This window comes from Oryza glaberrima, chromosome 11, assembly GCF_000147395.1.
Source record: "Oryza glaberrima chromosome 11, OglaRS2, whole genome shotgun sequence".
Classification (NCBI taxonomy): domain Eukaryota; kingdom Viridiplantae; phylum Streptophyta; class Magnoliopsida; order Poales; family Poaceae; genus Oryza; species Oryza glaberrima.
Window position 1 is genome coordinate 1,628,249 of NC_068336.1, and position 13,313 is coordinate 1,641,561.

At 39.8% G+C, this 13,313-nt stretch overlaps 1 protein-coding gene across 1 annotated transcript; it reads left to right on the forward strand.

Annotated features, from left to right (window-relative positions):
- The first annotated feature begins 239 nt into the window (after positions 1–239).
- LOC127754599 (uncharacterized) lies at positions 240–6,833 on the forward strand. Its single transcript, XM_052280172.1, has 12 exons — positions 240–265; positions 385–504; positions 1,674–1,797; positions 3,010–3,135; positions 3,683–3,698; positions 3,978–4,086; positions 4,173–4,356; positions 5,026–5,211; positions 5,489–5,707; positions 5,816–6,029; positions 6,600–6,688; positions 6,756–6,833. The coding sequence occupies exons 1-12, from the start codon at positions 240–242 to the stop codon at positions 6,831–6,833; spliced, it is 1,491 nt and encodes a 496-aa protein (XP_052136132.1).
- The last annotated feature ends 6,480 nt before the right edge of the window (positions 6,834–13,313 follow it).

A 13,313-nucleotide genomic window follows, 5' to 3' on the forward strand; every position in this document is an offset into this window, starting at 1 on the left:
CGAGAGGGGAATCGTGTCGGGCTCGGGTCCGACCGTCCGAGCCACACGAGTCGGCACACTCGACAACGAAACGAAACCCGCGCGGCTGCTCCAACCCAACCCAACCAACTCGGCGCGGTCGCTGCTCTCTTCTTCGTCCTCAAGCCTTGCGCCCTGTGCTGCAGCGGCTAAAACCTCCCTGATCGCGGCGAAAACCCGCGAAACCCCAACCGCCGCTCGTCGTCGCCGCCGTCGCCGCCATGGCCTCCATGGAGCCCTTGAACCAGTGCGGATCCTCCCGCTGTGCTCCCCTCTGTGTATCCATGATGCATTGATGATAGCTGGCATCTGCGGGAGGTGTAATTTTACTGGTTTTGGTTTGGGGATTTTTGGCTGGTATTGCAGGATGGTGAGGATGGTGGCGCGCGCATTCTACTACGACGTCTCGCTGGCCAGAGACCCCAAATCCGCTCGCGGCGACAACTGTGGGCTTGCCGTCGTTGTCCTCGATGCCCTCGGCAGAGAGTGAGATCAAACCTAAATCCTGAACCAAAGCTCTGACCTTGGTGCTGTCGCTATCAATGTGCCTTGTTGCGTGTATTTCTGTTCCTTACATGTTCTGTTGGTTTCATTTACCTGATTGATTGATGATGCTAGTTGCTAGCGCCAATGAGGAAACCTCCATGTTGAATACTGCTCCCTCTTGGCCTCTTGCGATTTTAGGCAAGGAGATTTACAGTGACCGAGTTAATTAATGCAGACCTTTTGTGCATGTGCATTTCAAATTTATGGCATGGTCCAGGATTTATTTTTCAAGGTTAAATTGATTATTTCGTTTCTTGCTGGTTGGCTATAACGTCCCGTTAAGTGCTCAAACAAGCATTTGAAGATTTTTTTCAGAGTGAGTTATGAGCAATTTTGTTATGATCCCTTAGGGACTGTTTTGGAGTAACTGCTACTCATGGTTTGTCGTTTATCAAATCTATGGCAGCTAGCTTCATTCCAAATATGCAACTTAAAATAATGGTTAATCAACACTATCACAAACTAGATCAAGTTTGTATACAACATTATGAAACAAATATACTAAGTACTCCTTTATGATTTCTTATGACTCATTATCCATGTGGAACTGCTGAGAGAACATTTTCCCTCCTCATATTGTAGTGTTACTTGGTACTCGTTGGTGTCCCACATTTTATTTTTATAATGCTGCTTGCTCAGTTTTGAATGTGCAGTTTTGACTACTAGGCCCTTGCCTCTGTATTCTTTTTTTCTCCTCCTTTAATCCTATCTTTTGCACCCCGGAGTGTACATCTGTCAAGTCTATTGAGTTTTTCCTAGCGTGCATATGTTCGGGCTTGTGTGAGGAGGCGGCTTCCACTCCTCACTCTCTCTTACTATAACTCTTCTTCCTTTATTTAATGCATGAGGCAGAGCCCTTGCCCTTTCGTAAATAAGAAAACTTTGATTACTAGAGATGGAAATCAACAATTGGAGAAGCTGCTTCAATTGTCCAATTATGATCACAAAGAATTTAGTCTTCTTAGTAAATCTATTATCTTGCCCCTCTCTCTCTTTCTCTCTCTCTGAAACATTTCTTTTCTCTCATTTCAATATTCATCTTCTTTCGTGTTAACTAATTATATGTAGTGTCAATGCACAAATTGTGATACCCTTCTTTTTTACCGCAGACGGCGCCAGTGGGTCCGAGAGGAAGATTTGGCTAAAGCATTAAAGATTTCCTCTAAGCAACTACGCCGCATTCTCCAGTTTTTTGAAGAAGAGAAGCTAGTGAGAAGATGTCATCGGAAGGAGGTTAGAATTTCTGAGAGAGTTTTTCTCATTTTTGTATAGCACTTTTTTTTTAATTTTAGCATGGAATCGCCATCTACTCCACTTAAAACAGAAGTTGTTAATTAGGTTATTAGTAGTTTCTGAAAGCAAGACCTGATAGGAGAGTGAGAATCAACGATTGCCACCTCGGCACTGTACTACTGTATGATATGCCACCCACTCTCAATGAGTAGTGAATCACCACTGTTAAAGAGCGCATCTCTAGCATTTGTCACGTTGGGGTCTTTTTGCAAAATGTTTACATTTCTATTTTCTCTCTGCCCGTTTTGCCCTCAGCCATTTTCCACTTATCCTAAAAAGTAAAAAAAATGCTGACCACTTTCCAACTGAGTCAAGATGTCAAGATATTCTACAACTTATCCACATTTATATGCAGTGGCGTTATTATTTTATTTCTTTAGACTATAGAATGAGTGCCTGAAATATGTTTTTGAGCACCTACTTCACATAAGCTTGTACATGGTTAATGGAAATACATAGGAAATGAATTAGTTGCATAACTATATCGGTGCATTAATGACTTGTATAATCTTACATGGACAAAGCAGAAAAGTTCAGCAGAACCTAGGTGAGACTTCAATAAATGAAACTTTATGTCATGTATATTTCATCTGTGTTTTGATACTGCTGAGGCATAAACATGTGTGTGCTACGCTCTCTTGTATAGCCCATATTAAACAGTTTCCTAGAATATGCATATTTCATTAAATCTGACTATCTATTTGTGCCCGTGGAATTTTTGTTGTTTTTTGTGATGGTTGTTGTATAGGTCTCTTTAGACACCATTTGCGCCACGCACTCATGTATTGCCATTTTCTTACATATATGAAGGCGGCTCTGTTTTCCTATGTACTAAAAAATTAGCCTTCTATTTACACTGTTTTGCTTGGTACACTGGATCACTTCGAGTGTGCAATACTGCTAAATAAGGAGTAACTTTAGGTTCACTTTATGAACGTAAGCATCCAAAGAGCTTAAGACAATCAACATTCACAGGATCATTAGTGACAGCGCGAGGTGACCTGAACATTGCTTGAACTCTTTTGTTTTCTGGGTGGTGTGGTTGGAGGTGCAATCAATATGAACGTCCAGTCATTAGTCATCTTGTTTGTTAATCTGATTGTCAATTTTTTTTTGCCCCTTCTCACCTTGTGTTGTGTTATGTCATAGCAGTCACCAAAAGGAGTAAACATATCTAACAATGTCTCTGGCACCACTGGTGATGTGCATCCTTTTACTAAAGGAGGAGAGAAAGCAAAGATGCACACACATTCCTACTGTTGTTTGGACTATGCTCAGGTTACTCATCGATTGAACATTTAATTTTCAATGCAATTGCTTCTCTCCTCTTATTCTCTTCTTAATGAAATGACATGCAATTCTCTTGCTTGTTTGAGGAAAAGAATTACTTCTCTAATGAAAGAGAAACTTGCCCGGCGCAAAAATGAAAGAGAAACTTGTTAGCTGAAATTTTTCGCATACACAAGATATTTGGCCGCTCACATTTATCCACAAAGCACATGAGTGGGACATGTAGCGCTATATCTATTTCTTATGTTTTTACGTGTGGCAGAGCTCAGTGAGATTTGATATAGACTCTGTGCATGGAAACTTATTTTAACGAGCAATTTTACGGTCCTTGAGGAGGTACTATTTTTTCTATTGTAAATTTGGTACCTCTTGGTACCTAGGTACTATGAGGTACCAAATTTTACACTAAATTTTTGGTATCTCATGGTACCTCCTCAAGGGCCGTAGAATTGTTCTATTTTAACATTGTAAAACTGCATGGGCCAAAAATCACACAAGCGGACCTTCTCATATAATCTTCAATTGAACATTGCAGTTTTTCTACATGCATGGTGGTTGTTTTGATTAAATTGGTCTCTCTTCCATAGGTTGGCAAATCTAAGTCACTTGGCTTTATTAGAATTATTAGGACAGAATCTCCTACTGAAAATTTGTTGAACAGAAAGTGAGACAAATCTCTCTCTCACCACAGCGTTAGCGATAACATTACCCATCTTTAGTCATAGAATAAAATCTGCTTGTACCTTACCCATCCCATGATCCAAAAATGTCTTTTGATCTGGTCATAATCTGATATAGATTGTAATGTGCATATTTTTCTGAAATACAAGTATATGATGTTGTAAGATATAGGATACACCGCATGAGGAAAAAATTGAAAGATGAGTTAGATGACAGAGATACAGTTCAACATTATGTATGTCCTAACTGTAAAAGAAGGTACTAAGTATACTTCTGATTATTCTGGATATATAGTACCACATAAAAAAAATGATGCTTACATTATTGTCTCTGTTGAACTGTAGGTATTCAGCATTTGATGCACTGCAACTTGTAAGCGTTATGGATGACTATTTTCACTGTGAGCATTGCAAAGGAGAACTTCTTCCAGAAAGTGAAAAGCTTACTTTGGATGAAATTGTGTGTGGTGGTGACAATGCAATAAAGCATAAGCACGATAAACTAAAGGATATGCAGCAAAGAATGGAGGTTATTACTTTTTATTCAGTTAGAAATTTGTTTCCAAATTTGGGAGCATAGATCAAACATAAATGATGTTAGAATTGTTCAATTTTTAGTACAGTTTACATACTATAACTATTGGAAAACAATTAAATTTGTTTCGCCTTGGTCAGAAAGACTAAATTAGTGTATCTGCATTTTGGCCAATAATCAGATTGTTATCCAGTAAATTGTGCATAAACTTTCTATATTTTTTTTACATTGCACTTAGATAATACATAATTTAACATCTATTTAACCATTATTGCATTTGTGATAATAGCACGATAACAATATAGCATTTCATTGTTGTGAGAAGGACTTTCTTTGACATGAACCATATATATAGTTTCAATATCTATAGCAGAGATGGAAATATTTCTATAGATAGGTTATGTCATCTATGAAGCATCACTTCGCTGATCACTTGTATATGTTTATGATTCAGCTAATGCATTTATCTCGTATATAAAATAAATATAACGGTGTATGTTCTCCCATATTGGCTAAGCGTGCCCCTCAAGATGCTGACTGCAAGGTAGTTTTTAGCTTAAACATGGATGACAAAGTGCATGTTCTGGAATCTTGATGATAGTGTGGATTGTGATGCTTTCGTTTTGTAGATTTCTGCTCTAACATTGAACATACATGAATGAGGAGCAATTGAAACCATTAATAGCAGTACTTGACAGGGTAAAGGATCTTCCTTTTCCATCTTTTATGAGTTTGCAAGATTGGGAAAGAGCAACTATGGAGGCATCTGCAAATGGTGCAGTTGGTTCATCTCAGAATTCAGAAGGGCGGTACAGCAGTAAACCAATGCCCTTCCTTGGGGAAACAGAGGTAAGCCTGGTATATGCACTGAGTTGTATACTTTAGTAGTTAAAGGTGCAAATTTAGATAAATGTGAAGCCAATAAAGGCAACATTGATGAGGCATATAACATGACCATGGTGTTATGCTGGGAATACTGTTAGAACTTCTATACTTCCTGAAACATCTCATGCCTTTCTAGATTGGAATCAAATGGTTTGATTATTAGGATTTGCCCCTGTAAGTACTAATTACTTCATTTAAACTAGATATTGGACTGCCTGATTAATCCAATTCTCCTTTCCAGGTTGAAGTTAATTTCTTAGGAAGTACTGGTGCACAGGAAGGTGTTGAATCTGGAATGGAAAGTATAAAGCCACAGCCCTCATGGATGAATCGTAAGAGTACAGTCCTCACAGGGGAACATAAAGGAGAAATCAGTAACACTGCAGATCTGGATCAAAGTTCAGAAGCCAAGAGTGACAAGAAACAGCTCTCAGAGGAAGATGAGATGAAGAGCATACAGGTGAGCTGATAAAATTTGCATTTCAATATCAATTATAAGCTTCACAATCAAGAACTAGCTAGTTGAGTGAATGTTAAATATAAATTCACCTTTTATTTAATGGTGTAGGAGACATACGCAAAAGTTTATTATGAGGCTATCCGGAAAAGGCAGGAAGATGAGGACAAAAGGATGATACAAGAAGAAAGACTTACATGTATTTCTGACCAGCCATTTGCTTCTGATGCACAGTTTGAGAGGCGGTTGGGTGCCAAATCAAAACGTGATGATGGTGGTGACTCTGGTGATGATGGCATTGAAATGAAAGTGGAGCAACCAACAGGTATTTCTTGATCAAAACTTGTGTTCCTATCTATAATTTCACATAGGAACCAAAAAATTTTCTATAAAATATTGTTTTTTTTCTTGAATACGCATGAGAGTTGCGTGTCATTTCATTAGTAAGGGAGAAAAATAGGAACGGGGAAGGGAGCAGCACCCACCATCACCCGAACCACCAACTGGCGTTAGCCTTCACATGAAAAAACACACACAACAAAAAAAACAACCTTCTGTAAAATATTAATCATTAACCATTCTAGCTGTAGTCTAGCTTTTTATTGACCCTTCTAGTAATCTAATTACATACCCCTTGACTTCGTTTTATAAAAAGGTAATTGTTTTTTATCATTGTTTGAAATGTATATGATATTACCGCCATTTTTTAGTTTCTTATACTTGTTGTTGAGTTAGCTAATGATATGGCCTGGTTTATGTGATTGCGATGATAGTTCTCAAAAATGTTAGTCATATAATATTTTGAACGGAAAGCTCACTGGTGCAGTGTTTTTTTAACATGTCAACCTTCACCTTATCTTTTAATGTGTTGGCTTTGTATCTAATGTGTTTGTAGGGAATATAGGAGAGGTATATAAGTTGGCTGATCTGGATGTGGAGACCCAAGAATCAATTGATGATGATGATGATGATGATCTTGTTTGGGTAGAGGGCTGAAGACTTGCTACTTCCTTAATGTAGAATGTGCTAAGGTTCAAGTTTGAAACACTAGGACAGTAGGACTGATGGCTCCAAGTTTGATACATCATCACCAATTGAGTGGGAAGTGCAAAATGTGTGGAAGGTTTAGCACAGTATTCCTGCACTACGCATGAAACTAGTTTGACTAGAATCAAGTGAAGATGCATTCTGCCATACTACATTTTCCATTTCAAGCTTTTGGAGATTTTTGAGAAACAAAAGCATTTTGAGATGTATATCCTGCTAAAGTAGTAAAATACTACAGTTGCTGATGATCAATATTGAATGATAGACTGTACTTCCTCCGTTTCACAATATAAGTCATTCTAGCATTTCCCACATTCATATTGATGCTAATGAATCTAGACATATATATCTATCTAGATTCATTAGCATCAATATGAATGTGAGAAATGTTAGAATGACTTACATTGTGAAACGGAGGGAGTACTAAACTTTGCTTGTGCATAGCAATAGTAAAGTGAACACCAGAAATTGATGATGGCGATGATGTGGTATATTGTGATGACTAGTTTTAAAACTGGTACATGGTGATTGACAAAACCGCAGTTTCAGATATATGTGGTCCTTTGACTTGATAGCCTGTTTAATTACTTACTGTCGCCCTGTAGACGCTGCGCATGCGTACGTACATTTCATGGAACTTAATTGTATAGCATATTTGTGAACATTAAACCAGAAGGCAGGAGACAATCATAACTTGAATCTTCATTGATCCATGCATAACACGTTCTTGTTCAACGCTTCAATCCATGAATACATTTTTACATTGTTGGGAAGAAAAATGCTGTTGAAAACAAAGCAATCAAGAAGCTGCTGCCCACTGCAAAAGATTGATTTGTTGCCCCCCAAAAAATCATCATTTGAGCAGTGGTTCATCAGCCGTTGGCCGTGGCTTGTAGGTTAGCATTGACTTGCTACTTTTTCAATTTTTGTTAGCATGTTTTTTAAACTGCTAAATAGTATATTTTATGCAAATTTTCTCTATATATAAACTGTTTTAAAAAAAATAAACAAATTCATTTTAAAATTTTAATAATTAATACTTATTTTTTTAGAAACACAGTACAAATGCAGACGCTCACAATATGCGCGCACTCACCAATTGAATATACACATCCTATCCCTATAACCACCTTCAGAAGACTAGCCAATATATTTTGAGATTTATGAAGTCACCACGAGCGTTTCGTTGTCGACGGTTAAATCATCTACCACTAAAATACTTAATTAATTATATGTTAATCATGTTTTTCGTTTTTATGTGTGTGGGTAATAAACTGTTTTCAACCTCTATTTAGAACATGGTCATCCTGCTGCTGATTGGGCATCAGAGCCCCCGAAAGATGCAGCGGTCGTCGTCTAGTACTAGTGTTGACAAAATAAAAAAATTAACAGTGTTAGCAATACCATCATTGACAAAAATAAGAAGTGAGCTGAAATAAACATGGCATTGTACACACTCCACTACACTACAAATTATACACATTGAAGAGAAAAATAAACACTAAACACATCGACATGGCAATGTGCTTATTTTCTTCTCATTTCTAAGGATTAATTTATCAGTCAACTTTAACATAAATATCATCGTTGTCATCATACTGCGGCTCGGGCAGAACATGGCGGCGAATTGGGCAGAGGCTGCTATCCTTGAGCCTGCGGAAGATGCAAGTCCTCAGGGAAGCTGTGGAAGCAGGGCGTCGTCCTCAGCAAGTCTCTTTCCTTGAAGTCCTTCAAGCACAAGGCGCACGTCTCCTCCCTCGCGTCGGCCGCCCTCGTCGGGACCAGGCCCATGAGGAGATCGAGCGACACCGTGCCTGCTCGTCGAGCGCGCTTGCACGGCGGTAGCGGCTGCTGATCGGCGTCGCTCGCCGGCCTTGATCGGCGCGGCCGTATGCGTGTCGGCCAGCGAGGCCGATCTGGTCGGCCCACGCAGTACACCTGGTTGAAGGGAGCCACCCAGAATAGCTGGCCGCGATGCAACTTTAGGCGGAAGCCTGGTGGTGGCAAGCCGCTGATTCTTCTCTCGGGTAAAATTGGGAAGAGATGGTCCCAGTGCCATTGCATCCGTGGACGACGCCGGTGAATCCATCAATTAATCTTGTTATTACTAGCTGCGAGTTGGGAGAGATACAATTTATAGACGACTGGTGTGAGTGAGGCACAACTAGAATGTCGATCGAGATGGATAAGGATCTGGAATCCGAATCAGATTCAGATTCAATGATGCTGATTACTTAAGATAACCTTTTTTTTATTTATTTACGTACGCATGCATTCGTTAATTACAGCAGTACAGGAATAGTAGTAATGTTATTATTACATGCGTGATTAGGCAGCTACATCTTGGTTAGTGTTTCACTAATCCATGGTGTAAGCGATGCTTGGTGAGCTCATTTGCGTGCTTCTCCCACAGCGCCACGAACACGACCCGGGAAAGGACGGGTCATGTCGGTTCTGCGTGGATTACCGTCATCTCAATGCAACACCGTGAAGAATCATTACCCTTCCCGTTATTGACGAATTGCTATATGAATTGGCCGGCTCATGACGGTTTGCCAGTCTGGACATGCAAGCAGGTTATCATCATATTTAGACCGGAGGATGAGCACAAAACAACATTTAAAATGCATTAAGGGCATTATGAGTTTTAGGTGATGTCGTATGCTGGGGAGGAATGGGTCGTGTGAATGTGCCAGTGGAGGCCGAACAATGTGTGTATAAATGGTCTTCACATCCAAACCGATTGTGTATCGAATTTGTAATCTGAAAACACCTTCCAAAATCTAAAGCTACCCTTCCCCCTCCCAAACCAACCTTTTCTATTCTTCTGCTCGTCTCGTTTCCCCAAACCTGTTTGACCAAATTATTCTAAGACGGTTTGTGATCAGTTTGGGCGGGGAGAAGGTGGAGATGATGGTGACCTAGTAGGTCGGCGCGACGAGGTTGAAGACGATGAGCCGCACCTCCTCCGACTCGCGTGGCGGCGACGACGGCATGACCAAAGTCCTCTCGCACCTCCATTGTATCGATATGCTCGATTGATAGATAGATGAACCTCCATTATATCGATATGCTCGATTGATAGATAGATGATGCTTGTGTGTGATGGATGGATGGTAACAATGGTTCATGTATATATAGCATGGCGCCACTTTGCGTATATGTATGTCACTAGCTCAGTTATCTGTTGTGACTTGAAGTGATGCAGATGCATGCGATGCTTTACTTGTTGGGCTGCCAATCTCAACCGTGCATACTTGCAAGGGTATCCATTGTACAAGGACAAAAAAAAGGGATAAGTCCATTTTACGCCCCTCAACTATTCACTTTGTCTAAAATACACCCTCCAACTTTAAAACCGGATATTTTACACCCTCCAACTACCAATACCGAACACATTACATCCCTGAACAGTTTGAGCCTGGTTTTGGTACAGTAGAACGACACGTGTACAAAAACAGTGGCCCCCTATATGTCAGGGCCATCTTCCCCATCTCTCTTTCTTCTTCCAATCTCTTCGCTCTATCTTCGGCAGGTCGATTGGCATAGGCGGATAAAGGCGTGATTGCAGCAGTCAGTGATGATGAACTCTCGGAGAGGCAGAGCACCTTGGCCATCGCTGCCTCGTCGAACTCGATCTTCACTTCTTTGTCTTCCAGCTTGCAAGCATATGGCAATTATCTATTGGGGAGGCTATACGGGACCGCCAAAATTTGGGCATGAAGACAACTGCCTACACGGGGAAGAATGTGGCTGTCACTAGGCGATGTGGACGTGCACGTTCTCTCAGACAGCAAGGCGCTCGGTTGCCTCAGTGCCTCCATGAGGATTTTGCTCGAGGAGGCGTCAGCGTGCCGCTGAGCACCGATGGCAGCGGCATCCTCACGAAGGGGCGGCGGCGGCAGGAAGGAGGACCCCAGCGAAGAGCGAGGCTCTTTCTTCGCCGGCGCCGCAACGTGGACGGGGGGTGGGGACGGCGAAGAGGGGCCCTTCCCTCGCTGCTCCAGAGAGAAGGGGGTGGAGGCGGAGCCCTCCTCCCTCTTTCGCACAGGCCGTCGGCATCTTGAAGGGTGATAGGGGAGGCAGAGCTTGACCTCGGCGTCCTGAACTCGGGGAGGTCACTACCACTCTTCTCTTGGTCTAGTTGGGGAAGCCGCCACCAATGTCGCCCTTTTTGGGGAGCTCGGGAAGGCTGCCACCACCACTCTACCGTCGCTCTCCTCGCCGAGCTCAGGATGGTTGCCAACTAACAAAGTGTTGAGGTCAATGGGTACTGAGGAGAGAGGCTGAGAGGGGTCAGAGAAGAAGGATGGGACGAGAAAGAGAAAGAAGAGAGGGGATAGGAGATGGAGGAAGAAGAAGAGTATTATGCTCTGACATGTGGCCCTATATCTTTTATATATCTTTTTGTTTGTTAATTGGACCACCACACATCAGCACCACGTACGTGAAACCAGACTGAAAACCGCTCAAAGGGGTAAACTAAACGGTATTGAAAGTTCGGGGGTGTTAAATACCCGGTTTTAAACTTCGGGTGTGTGTCTTAGACAAAGCGAATAGTTCGGGGATGTAAAATGGACTTATCCTGACAAAAAATACATACTACATACGATTGCTACAAACGATACGTATATCACATTCATATCAAGCATCACTACAAACAGTATGTATATCACATTCATATAAAGCATCACTCCGCTTCCGAGTTATCAAGTTAAGTTAAATTAAATTAGCAGTTAGTAAGAATATGTAGATAAACATGAAATCATTTTGATAATAGTAAGGCCTACAACATTATTATGGTTTAATTTTGGGAACGATACGGTTCTTGAAATGGTGCAGAATTATCCGAGTAGATTGATGTTTTATTTCACGTTCTGTTTCACTAACTGATTAAGAGTTAGTTTTAATATCTACAGTTCTCAAGATTATGCGTTTATAATCTTCCACATATAAGCTATACTTATCACATTTGTGATTTGAATGATATTTATTTCTTTATTAAATCCTGAATATTATATTTATGTTTGACAAACAGATATGTGAACATTAGAAAACTATCTTGTCAGGTATTGGTGACGATGAATAGCTTTAAAACTCTTGTGCAAAATAGAAGACCAAAAAACTTTATGTATCATGAGAGAAAATATAAATATAAATAGTATGGAAGATGAGGAATAACAACTGAGGATATAGGAAGCTTCACCCTATTATTTACTTCATCCATTTTAGACTATAAGACTTTGCCCACATTATATAGATATTAATGAATCTAGAGAGAGGATGACGGGGACTACGCCACTGCTGCTACAGCTTCGTCGCCGGTCGAGTCATCGTCTCGGCTCACCCGGCACATGGCCGGTTGGCCGCTCCGGCGATCGATCTGGCGTTCTCGATCACGTCGTCCAGATCGATCTATATCCAAACCCCGCAGGCTAGGGTTTAGTTGACGTTGGGGCACTTCTCTAATTTGGACTGAACTAATCAAATTTGCTCTATCTTTTGATATTTAAAAAAATACAGTGATTTTTTTCCGTGGAAAAATATAATGATGTTAGACTCTAAACATAGTCCCTCCATTTTTAAATATAAGTATTGGATTGGATATATCATTAATACTTCGAATTTGGACAAAAATGTTATGATTTATAATAAGATATGTACAGCTCATTACTAGGTTGGTATATTTTTACGATGAGAAAATATTTTTTCATCTTATTAAAAACTATTAAAATTTTATGACATGCATTTTAAATATATTACATTTTGGTTTTTTATATGCATTCGATTATTTGTTTTATTTAAAATTTTAGGATAAATATACAAAATATATGTCATGTATAAAGTACTTTTAACAATACACAAGTTACAACAAAAGAAATGGTGCTTACATTTATGTTTGACAAACATATATGTGAACATTAGAAAGCTGGTTCGTCGGGTATCGGTGACGAGAACACTCGACTTATTAAGGCAAAAATAATATTACAGTGTACACACTTATCTAGAGGTGGCTAACTAGCTCTTACACTCATGATCCACACATCTCATACCATAGCAAAAGAATCTGCTCTATTTATAGGACTTCATGACCATTGGTTCCTTGACAAGCATTATGGTTTACGATCTTAGCTCTTAATCTAGCTTTTACACTGCTCCAAAAAATATGTATGTACTTCCACACTCCGTATAAAAATATCTACTTACTAATTTTTTTTGTAGTTATTTGATTTTTTACCATTCAAGATACTTCATTTTAAAAACATATTGTTTATAAAAATTTTGGAAACTTGTAGTATGGATCGCCTCTTTCAATGGGACCACTTCCAGTTAACCACTTAATATTTATAATCAGAACTATGTCGATGTGTCATGTGTCGCATAGGTTAAGACATGTTGGTTGAGTATAGTAGTGTTCGAGATGTTGATTCAGAATGTGGAACATGATTATAATGGATCTTGTGGTTGCTCAAGAAATATGGCTTAATTATAAGACTAGTGGACTTAATTATAAGATGGCTCATATAATTGTTAAAGTAACACAAAAAAAGTAGTGTACAGA